Raw genomic sequence first — 12,028 nt, 5'->3', positions numbered from 1 at the left:
CTTCAGTGTTTGGACTCTCAGCAGTGAAAATTAAACCTCACTAAACTGAACTTCAACTCTGAAAACTGGACTGACACAGTTTCAATATACTAGAACTTCCATGTTAAGCTGATTTAACACAATCTACATTGTAAAACACATAGAAATAAAGATGAATATTCAATTCATGAATATTCACAAATTATGACATTGCTTACTATAAGATTGTTACAGTGTATTTGTGACTCAGTGGGTGCTTTGTGTTTCACTGCCAAGATATTTTTATTTGCCCAGCTGTGTGCTTTTTAACGTTTAGTTTTTTTTTTTTTGCATGCGAGTAATTAGAGAAAATAACTTCTGATGAAATATTAGCGATCAAAGTTTTAAGCAAATCTGTAAAAATAAGATTTATACTTCAGCTGTAAAAGCAGTTGGACAAATCCCGGTATTTCTCCCTCACGAACAGCAGTGATCTGAATAGACAGACAGTAAATCTTCGGTGTGTCTGTGTTCACACAGGTGTACTTTGACTACATGCGCAGCTGGATCCAGATGTTACAGCAGCTTCCTCAAGCATCCCACAGCCTGAAGAACCTGCTGGAGGAGGAATGGAACTTTACCAAAGTCATCACTCCATACATCCGAGGCGGAGAAGCCCAGTCTGGGAAGCTCTTCTGGTTGGTATTTTCAATCTGTGCGCTTGCTGTATAAAGGACAAATGACAAATAAATGTTGAAGTATTATACAATGTATTTGGTTTCTGTTCTACTAGAGGAATTACAGACATAAATTCAAAAAAAAAAAAAAAAAAAACTGTTTAGAGTCAACATACTCCTTCATATAATAATTCACTATTTAAAATGGGACTTGACAGCAAGTAGCTAGAATGTATGAAGAAGATTTTTAGCTTGCCTATTGAGGAGAAACTTCACAAATTTGCTGCCCAAATATTTTTGTTGAAACTCATTTTTTTTTTTGTCTATTGTGTGTCTATGGGTATTTGGGCAATTTTGGGAATTTATTAAGGCAAGGATGTTCAAACTTGGTTCTGGAGGGCCGGTGTCCATAGTTAACCCTAACTTGCTTTAACACAACTCCCTGGAAGTTTCTAGTATACCTAGAAAGAGCTTGATTAGCTGGTTCAGGTGTGTTTAATTGGGGTTGGAACTAAAATATGCAGGACACCGGCCCTCCAGGACTGAGTTTGAACACCTCTGGTTAAAGGTAAAATACTTACTATGTTATTATTTATCGACTGAAGAACGTATATGGTAACTTCATTGGCATTGGTTACTTGGTGGATGGATTAGCCGTTACTAATTCACCAACGTCACTTTAGAGCTAGTATTTGATTGATTCTCTATAGCGTAATGTGAAACGGGGCTTCTGGTGTGTGATCCCCTTAAGGTGATGACAAGACAGCTGAATTTTGCTCACATTTTAAGATTATAAGGCTGAACGTGACATGAAATGCCATCCGTCTACAGAGATTTCTCCTTCCAGTCTACAGTATTTCTCTGTTGCCGTCTGTATTTGTGATTGGTGCCATGTGTCGCATCGTTTACCGGGAGACTTTATGGAATAAAAAAAAAAGGAGACTGAAACTATTTCGCTGTTCTTATTGGCCTTCATGCGTTTCTCCCAATTGCTGTCGACTAAATACATGCCTGTATATGGCAATGCGTAGGCAAAAGGAAAAGAAAAATACACTCAAACATCCGTCGCAAAATAAAATGTTACGTTATTTAAATAAAATAATGATACAGTGGTAGAGCGACCATCACACTTTTCCTCAAATCTCGCTGAACTGAACTGAGCTGCCATACATGTGTGCTTACATCTCAAAGGTAAAACAACCACAGAAATAGTCCTCCTAAAGGGGACATTTAACACAATGCATATCAAACATTAAGCGACTGTTACAATATCACAATAATTAACCTTGAAAAAAAACAGCAATCACTAACTTACCAGACTGCTGCTTTGTTTGCGATAAGAAGGAACGAGGCTGAATCCAGCTTCTTATTCGCAGCTTCTTATTGACTCTATCCGGTCCACCTTAAAAACCATGACTCTTCCATTTTTCAGCTTCTTAAGCATGGTTCTGTAATAACATATCTGAAACGCTAGTTGGCAGTGAGGGGTTTATGTTCCTCTTATTCGCGCTCAGGAAAACACAAGCAGGGGCATATTATATAGTCAAGGCACCATCTTGTGGATAGACAACGTCAACCGTCTTTGGCCGCCGACGAGCTGTATCAGAAATTGAACATATTTTAAAATAGGCACTATTCTTAAAAATAAACTGCAAAGTTGCAATCTAAACAACTACATTCTTGACTAAAGCTTTAAAAGTGCATTTTGTTGTCTAACAACAGTAATATTTGTCAAACTGTAGCGTCTCTGCTTGTTGCTGGCTGTATGTGGGCAGAGTAATACACAGTGAAGGGTGAAGAGGCCTTTGTGTGATGTTACTGGCAAAATATTGCACAGCTATCAGCCAATCAGATTAAAAAAAACAGACAGAACTGTTGCATAAATATATATATATATATATATATATATATATATATATATATATATATATATATTAAGGAATAAGGAAGTTAAGAAGTCTTATAGTATTTAATATTTTACTATTTAAATGAGTGCTCTATGAAGTTTTAATGAAACTACATGTGTTTTCCAGTGACATTGCTGGCATGCTGCTAAAGTCCACTGGAGAGTTTCTGGATGCTGGCCTTCAGAAGAGTGGCAATGAGTTCTGGGAGTGTGCAGAAGAGAGCACCGCTTCAGATGAGATCAGGTGTGTCTGAGAGAACACTTAATGAGGAGTCATTTGTATCAAAACGCATTGTGCTAGAATGATCAAAGGCCGTTCAGCATTTATCTGGCTAATTACAACTTAAATGCTTCTCATGTAATATTGTTGTTAGTGCCAAACATCACACCTTTCAAATACAACTGTTAATATCTCCACCAGAAATAGTTTCCCCAACAAGTGACTTGTCTAGTGTGTGGACATAGGAGCGGTAGATAAAGATATATGTACTATCCAAAGGTGTGATTTCAGTAATTGTTTTTGAAAGAAAATAATTGTATTAATCAAGAATCTTTAATTTATTAAATGTGGACTGTAGATGCTGATTAAATAACGCTGTTCTTTTGAGATTTAATCAATGATAATCTATGAATCCTAAAAAAGTGCCACAGATTTAGCTAAAATTCAAAACACTTAATTCTGTTTAAGCACCAAATCATCATATCAGAGGGATTTCTGAAGAATCAAGTGACACTGAGTAATGATCCTGAAAATTTGGACATAATGTAAAATGTAATTCATACTATGCAAAGATTAATCTGGATTATTCACAGCTAAAATAAAAGTTTGTTTTGACATAATAAATATACAATACACACACATATAATATATGATACATTCATAGAAACAAAACTATACATCACAATTTTTGTTACAGAGATATTTAAATCTAAATATAATATGTATCATATGTGTATATATTTTATATATAAATACAAATAAACATTTCTCAAATATATACATGCATGTGTATTATATATATTTGGATGATTAATTTTTTGCCCAGCGCTACATATAATAAATGTTTTTCTTAATTATATTTCCGAATGTTGATGTGCTCATTTTTGAGCATAAGAGATTTGTTTAATTTTATTTGTTTTAACTAATTCTTTCCCTGTAGGCGTTCAGTGATTGAGACGAGTCGTTCGCTCAAAGAGCTCTTTCATGAAGCTAGAGAAAGAGCATCTAAAGCGCTGGGCTTTGCCAAGATGCTGCGTAAGGTGAGTTCATAACCCAATTCCATCTGTCTTCGCACCCATTTAAATTTTTTTCATTCTTATTCTTGATTTATTAAATATTTCATATTTAGAACCATATGCAACAAAGCTCAATATTCACCCAATGGAAAGTTAAATTATAAAAAAAAAAAACAGAAATAATGCAATAATAGGTACAAAATCAGGATTGAAACATGTCTGATGCAGTCTCTCTCATATTTATTTTGGCTGTGGTAAATTGCAAATTGCATTTTTTTAACACTTTGCTTTACTCCCACTAGGATCTGGAGATTGCTGCTGAATTCAGCTTGACCAGTGGAGTTTCTTCTCTCCTCCAAGCACTGAAGAACAAGAATTACGTCAAAGTAACTTTCCTCTACATTTAATCAAAAGGCTGTTATGTACAGTTGAAATCAGAAATATTAGCTCTACCGAATTATTAGCTCTCCTGTATTTCTTTTTGTCCAATTTCTGTTTAACTGAAAGAAGATTTTTCTGGACATAATAGTTGTAAAACTCATTTCTAATAACTGATTTATTTTATTTTTGCCACTATGACAATTCATAATTTCACTAGATATATTATATCACTAGATATTTTTCAAGATGCTCTTATTCAGCTTAAAGTGAAATTCAAAGGCTTAACTAGGTTAATTAAGCAAGTTAATGTAATTAGGCAAGTCATTGTATAAATGTTTTTTTTCTGTAGACAGTCGAAAAAAATAAATTGCTTAATAGAGTTGTTGTTATTGATCTTAAAATGTTTTTAAAAATTTAAGCTGCTTTTATTCTAGGTGAGATAAAACAAACAAGACTTTCTCCAGAAGAAAAATATTATAGGAAACACTGTGAAAAATCCCTTGCTCTATTAAACAGAATTTGGGAAATATTTGAAAGAAATAAAAATTCACAGACTGATAAATTTGACTTCAACTGTACATGTGGTAAATAACTTCATAACTCATTCATTCATTTTCTTGTCGGCTTAGTCCCTTTATTAATCCGGGGTCGCCACAGCGGAATTAACCGCCAACTTATCTAGCAAGTTTTTTATGCCGCGGATGCCCTTCCAGCTGCAACCCATCTCTGGAAAACATCCACACACACATTCACACACTCATACACTATGGACAATTTAGCCTATACCCAATTCACCTGTACCGCATGTCTTTGGACTGTGGGGGAAACCGGAGCACCCGGAGAACATGCAAACTCCACACAGAAACGCCAACTGAGCCGAGGCTCGACCCAGCGACCTTCTTGCTGTGAGGCGACAGCACTACCTACTGCGCCACTACTTTGCCCGGTAAAAAAAAAAACTTGTTTGTTCTTTTTTTTTAGGTCCAGATCCCAGGACTGGAGGAGCTGCAGGTGTTTGTCCCGTGTGATCTGACGGAGCAGCGGCTGGTCATCTTGCAGCTGTTGAATGCAGCAGCTGGAAAGGACTGCTCTAAAGACCCAGATGAGATCCCAGAAAACGAGGGCTATCTGCTGATGAGCAAACACGGGGTTGGGGACTCGAACGCTGATGGAGCTTGGGCTGAATGGGACGGCACAGTGCTCAAACTGGTGCCGCAGATGGAGACGGTGGACACATTAAGGGCCATGAAGGTACAAAGTTGGGCATATGACCCTCTGTTTGCCTGTTATCCAGTGCTTCCAGATGCTCATACATATGGCCATATTTAATGTATTTTGGCTATAAACATATATACAGTTGAAGTCAGAATTATTAGCCCCCTGTTTATTTTTTCCCAATTTTTTTGAAGATTTATTCAACACATTTCTAAGCATAATAGTTTTATTAACTTATTTCTAGTAACTGATTTATTTTATCTTTGCCCTAAAAAAAGTCATTAATATTTTACTAGATATTTTCAAGACACTTCTATACAGCTTAAATACCTTTAAAGGCTTAACTAGGTTAATTAGGTTTACCAGGCAGGTAAGGATAATTAGGCAAGTTATTGTATTATGATGGTTTGTTCTGTAGATTATCAAAAAAAAGCTTAAAGGGGCTAATAATTTTGACCTTAAAGTTAAAAAAAAAAATTAAAACTGCTTTAATTCTAGCAGAAATAAAACAAATAGAAATAAAAACATTATCAAACATACTGAAAAAATTTCCTTGCTCTGTTAAACATCATTTGGGAAATATTTGAAAAAGAATTTCAAAGGGGGGCTAATAATTCTGCTTTCAACTATTTAAATATTTTTTTGTTTATCAATTAGACTTCTTATATATATATATATATATATATATATATATATATATATATATATATATATATATATATATATATATATATATATATATATAAATTATTCAATTCCCAATAATGTGGAATGGCACAATAAGACAAAAAAAACATTTAAAATTGTATTTGCTTTTATTTAACAGAATAAAAAGGTCCTATTAATTGTATTCTGTATTTTTTGTACTGTATTATGAATTCTTCAGAAAAATTAGTATGTTAATTTTTTTTAAATATATTAAATTATAACATTTTAATTTGTGTTCTGTATTTAAAGAAAAAAGATACATATATTATATTATATTATATTATATTATATTATATTATATTATATTATATTATATTATATTATATATTTATGAGTTTAAAAATTGCATTTCTTTTTGTTTAACTGAATAAAAAAGTTCTAATAATTTAATTCTGTATTTTTTTTGCATTCTTTGGCCAAATAATTGTTAAATATTAATATATTAAAAAGCTATAGGTTATTTTATCTTATAATTACTTTATTTGTAATTTTCTGTATTTGGACAATAAAGAAAAATAATCCTGTATTATATTATATTATATTATATTATATTATATTATATTATATTATATTATATTATATTATATTATATTATATTATATTATATTACTGTATTTTATATTCTATTATATAATATTACTATATATTATATTAATGTATATATTATATTACTTATTTGTGAATATTTATTCATTTCAAAATGTATTTATTAATTAATTTGCCCCAAAATATGGAACATCAGATAAATTGTTCAGTGCATTTTCTTTTAAATATTTATTTTAGTTCAACACAATAATATGTATAAATGATATAATAAATATATCATTTATTATACACTCATTTTTTAAGCTCATGTTCAGCTTCTAATATGTTTTATAATGATTAACAGGTGGACAATCTGTTGCTGGTGGTGATGCAGTCGGCTCATTTGGTAACCCAACGCAAAGCTTTCCAGCAATCTATGGAGGAACTTCTCTCCCTCAGCCGAGAGCAGACATCTAGCCAGCCGCTCATTGTCTGCGCTCTGGAGCAACTCAAGGTGATGCACACCAGATCAAACCAGGAGAACCAAAAATAGTCTGTGGTCCAGTTGTCAGCCAACCTGTGTACTTGTTTTGGAGACCCACTTTCATTTCACATCAGGCCGGGGTTTCACTCTGTGTCACTTCACGCTGATGCAGGAAACATATTTACTTGAATCTTCTCTGACATTGCAAATACACATGGAAATCCCAGGTTCAATAAGTGCAGAGACGTTTTGCTCCAGAGGCTTGAGATACATTGTTGTGTTTGTATAGAAAAACCATAGCAGTGCATTAGCAGACCGGATGTTTGCAAAGCAAATTTGGTTTGAGTTGCTGTGTTAAAGAATGTTTTTTTTTTCTTTTCAGAATGAAGCTCTCCAACTGTGCATCAAGATCAACGATGCGATTGATCGTGTGGAGTACATGTTCATGTCCGAGTTTGAGGCTGAGGTGGAGGAGGCGGAGAAGGCCACGCTGCAGCAGTATTACAGAGAGGCCATGATCCAGGGATACAACTTTGCTTTCGAGGTCTGAACCTAAAGCATGATTTCTATAAGTGCTGAACGTGAGATTATCATGTGACATATTTTTTCTCCATGGCTTAATGTTTGTCCAAATGTAAACGCAGTGTCAGTTGACAGAAACTGACACTTTCTGGAAACTCTTGCCAGGGTGAAGATTTTCCAAAACTCCGGGTATAGTGTGGACACTATAACCACAGTTTTCACAGTCATCAGCATGTCCGCTATTTTCTCCATTCTGATTGGCCAACATGGCTGGGTTCAAACCAAATGTGGAATTCTGCATGTTTGCGGCAAATGCATTGAATATTTTGTTCACGCAGGATGGTAATCCACCATTCTTGTGTGTGCATTGATTTTTATACAATTTGCAATTGTACACAAATACTTAATTCCCCATTTGTAGTGTAGTTCCAACCCTAATTAAACACTTCTTTAGGCTTGTTCAAAACCAATGCTGTATCTGAAATCGCCCCCTAAACTTGTTCGCTATTCTCTACTTTATTCCACTAATATAGTTCACTTGAAGTGAATGAAAATAAGTGCATGAATTTGTGCACCAGAAGAAATAGTGTTTTGTTTGTTTCACTGGTTAATACATTTCTCAGGCAGATTTTATTTTAAAGAACCTGTGATATTCATTTAACACTTTGCGAACTGTCTATTAATTAGCCATGCATACCAGTGTTTACATTAATTAACCATATATATTCTAGTGTTTACATTAATTACCCTTGTATACCAGTGTTTACATTAACCATATATATATATTCTAGTGTTAACCTTAATTAACCATATATATTCCAGTGTTTACCTCAATAAACCATATATATTCCAGTGTTTACATTAGTTAGCCATGTATACCAGTGTTATCTACAATGAGCCATATATCCCAGTGTTCACATTAATTAATCGTATATATTTTGGTGTTTACATTAATTACCCTAGTATACAGTGTTTACATTAATTAACCATATATATATTCTAGTGTGTACTTTAATTAACCATATATATTCCAGTGTTTACCTCAATTAACCATATATATTCCAGTGTTTACATTAATTAGCCATGTATATCAGTGTTTACATTAATTAGCCATGTATACCAGTGTTTACATTAATTAACCATATATATTTTAGTGTCTACCTTAATTAACCATATATATTCTAGTGTCTACCTTAATTAACCATATATATTCTAGTGTTTACAATAATTAACCAGATATATTCTAGTGTTTACCTTAATTAACCATATATATTCTAGTGTTTACCTTAATTAACCATATATATTCTAGTGTTTACCTTAATTAACCATATATATTCTAGTGTTTACCTTAATTAACCATATATATTCTAGTGTTTACCTTAATTAACCATATATATTCTAGTGTTTACCTTAATTAACCATATATATTCTAGTGTTTACCTTAATTAACCATATATATTCTAGTGTTTACCTTAATTAACCATATATATTCTAGTGTTTACCTTAATTAACCATATATATTCTAGTGTTTACCTTAATTAACCATATATATTCTAGTGTTTACCTTAATTAACCATATATATTCTAGTGTTTACCTTAATTAACCATATATATTCTAGTGTTTGCATTAATTAACCATATATATTCTAGTGTTTGCATTAATTAACCATGTATACTAGTGTTTACATCAATTAACCATATATATTCTAGTGTTTACCTTAATTAACCATATATATTCTAGTGTTTACCTTAATTAACCATATATATTCTAGTGTTTGCATTAATTAACCATGTATACTAGTGTTTACATCAATTAACCATATATATTCTAGTGTTTATCTTAATTAACCATATATATTCTTGTGTTTACCTTAATTAACCAATTTATATTCTAGTGTTTACCTTAATTAACCAGATATATTCTAGTGTTTACATTAACCAGATATATTCTAGTGTTTACATTAATTAACCATATATATTCTAGTGTTTACCTTAATTAACCATATATATTCTAGTGTTTACCTTAATTAACCATATATATTCTAGTTTTAACATTAATTAACCATATATATTCTAGTGTTTACCTTAATTAACCATATATATATATTCTAGTGTTTACCTTAATTAACCATATATACCAGTGTCTATGTTAATTAACCATATATATTACAGTGTTTATGTTATTTAACCATGTGAGCTCACCAATGCAGAACAAAAGTTAAAAGGGGGGAAAAGTCTTAAAGCTATGGTGTCAAGAACAAGCTAAGATTTTTAATAATTTTAATAATACACATCTTTCACCATCCCACAGTACCATAAAGAGGTTGTGCGGTTGATGTCCGGGGAGTTCAGACGAAGGATAGGAGAGCGTTACATCGCTTTTGCCCGCAAGTGGATGAACTTTGTCCTCACAAAGTGTGAAAGCGGAAGAGGCACTCGTCCAAGGTGAGTACACTCTGTTAATAAACAAGTAGGGTTACTAGGATGTCATGCAGTCTTTCTCATGCGGAGTCATATAAACTTGTTCTGAAAAGTAGTCAGTTTGATTTCCATTCTTAATTCAAGCTTATATCAATGCACAATATGACTGCATGTTCTTTGAACAATAGATGCAGTTATAGTAGAAGTGTGTGTTATTATACTGCCTACCTTTTGGAACTTTGGAAGTGTGTTTCTGTTTCCTTACCATGCTATATCTTCAGGAAGCCCACTAAGTTTTGGAACCAAGCCAGTGTTTTATCCCACAGAGATGCTTCTATTCAAAGAAAATGTTCTTGATTCTTTCTTAATAATTTGTATTGCCACCTTATGTCTTTTAACATGTTTGCAAATGTAATCCGAGGCTATGTTTTGATTTAATCTGTAGGTGGGCGACGCAGGGCTTTGATTTTCTTCAAGCGATCGAGGCTGCGTTTATATCAGCCCTGCCAGAAGATGATTTTGTGGTGAGAGATCAATGCCTTCATGTTTTAGAAACTGTTTTGTGTTTATATACAGTATATAAATTATTTTAGGATATATAATTGTCAATATTTTCTTTTACAGAGTCTTCAAGCTCTCATGAATGAGTGTATTGGGCATGTTATTGGCAAACCACACAGTCCAGTCAGCAGTATGTACTTTGGTAAGGGCTCTAATTTTTTTTTTACTTGTAGTGTATAATTGTTTCAAGTTTTAGCACTGTGGATTTCATAGATAGAATTGTTTTTTTTATACATTATATTATATTATATTATATTTGGTCACATTTTATTTTGATGGTCCGTTTGTTGAATTTAGGTTATATTGCATCTACATGCCAACTTATTCTCATTAGATTATAAGTAGACTGTTAGGTTGGTGTTAGGGTTGAGGTTAGAGTTAGTGTAAGTTGACATGTACTTGCAAAGTTTCTTATAGTCAGTTAAATGTCTGTTTAGCAGCAGTATCAACATGTATTAAGCTGTTTACTAATACTCAAATGGACCATCAAAATAAAGTCTTACATTCTATTAAAATATATTGTCAACCACAATATATTTTTATTCCGTGTACAGTAGTCGACATTTAAAGTGGATCGAAAAATGTTTATGAGAATGCTCTAACACTACTCAACAACACCCATCCTCACCCATTAATACAGTTTTGAAAAAAAAATTGGCTTACTTACTACAGCTCTCATAGTAAGATCAAGTCAATAATCTGAGGTAAACTTTTACCTGTGATTTAGATTAACTGTTTTTGATTACTGAGTTGAAACTACTTGAACTTTAAATGTGAGTACAGAATAACTCCGTGTACAATATACCTAATTGCGTGCATCATATTATCGATTCACGACTGCGATACTTTAGGTGGAAATTTGATCCTATAAACCTGTTACTTGTGTAGCGCTAGTCTATACAGTCTCTAACAGCAATCCCCCAGGTCGTACTACCTGTTGGGTTGCATGACTGATTCATATGTGGGCGCTGTACACGTTAGATTAGGAAAAATTAAATAAAAATAAGCAATTAACATAATGATATGTCATAAAATTATTTGTCTTGTTTGTTATATTGGTCAGAATGTTTAAAAAATGTAACGCCAATCATACAGTTTAGTTCAGTGTCTATTAATCTTTTTTTTAGTATTGTTCTAAAATAGCCCTCTTCTGGGTCCTAGTGCCTGTCCCATGATAAATGTATTAAGGGGCTGCTGTGTTACTCTAATAAACAAATGTTAGCTCTGTCTTGGAATAAAGCATAAGTTGATGATATGTGTTAACTCTTTTAGCAGGCCCACGAAACAGCCCTCGACCTGTGAAAGTCCCCCGCTGTCACAGCGATCCTCCAAACCCGTACCTCTTCATCCCTTCCACCCAAGCAGAGGGTTTCAGGTCTGTTATGATCTGTGTTTTCACTCATAGCACATCTAGTGGCATTGCATTGCTTGTGA

The 12,028-nt window shown here is 33.0% G+C and overlaps 1 protein-coding gene across 18 annotated transcripts in view; it reads left to right on the top strand.

Moving 5' to 3' along the window:
- The window catches only part of map3k4 (mitogen-activated protein kinase kinase kinase 4), a 57,149-nt gene that overhangs the window by 26,112 nt on the left and 19,009 nt on the right, over positions 1-12,028 (top strand). For 12 of the 18 annotated variants that reach the window (XR_015506232.1, XR_015506231.1, XR_015506233.1 and 9 more), the window contains exons 6-16: positions 499-656; positions 2,669-2,785; positions 3,702-3,801; positions 4,080-4,163; positions 5,140-5,409; positions 6,971-7,120; positions 7,473-7,634; positions 9,924-10,057; positions 10,479-10,557; positions 10,658-10,736; positions 11,867-11,969. Coding sequence is in view for 12 of the 18 variants with exons in the window: in XM_087279625.1 (XP_087135751.1) it covers positions 499-656; positions 2,669-2,785; positions 3,702-3,801; positions 4,080-4,163; positions 5,140-5,409; positions 6,971-7,120; positions 7,473-7,634; positions 9,924-10,057; positions 10,479-10,557; positions 10,658-10,736; positions 11,867-11,969 (1,436 nt within the window). In the remaining 6 variants the exon portion in view is untranslated. The remainder of the gene's footprint in view (positions 1-498; positions 657-2,668; positions 2,786-3,701; positions 3,802-4,079; positions 4,164-5,139; positions 5,410-6,970; positions 7,121-7,472; positions 7,635-9,923; positions 10,058-10,478; positions 10,558-10,657; positions 10,737-11,866; positions 11,970-12,028) is intronic. The other 6 variants (XM_087279626.1, XM_087279623.1, XM_087279633.1 and 3 more) reach the window with 1 other exon arrangement.

The sequence above is a fragment of the Danio rerio genome, chromosome 13, assembly GCF_052040795.2.
Source record: "Danio rerio strain M-AB ecotype USA chromosome 13, GRCz13ab, whole genome shotgun sequence".
Taxonomy (NCBI): domain Eukaryota; kingdom Metazoa; phylum Chordata; class Actinopteri; order Cypriniformes; family Danionidae; genus Danio; species Danio rerio.
This window is presented reverse-complemented; position numbering and strand designations above follow the sequence as displayed.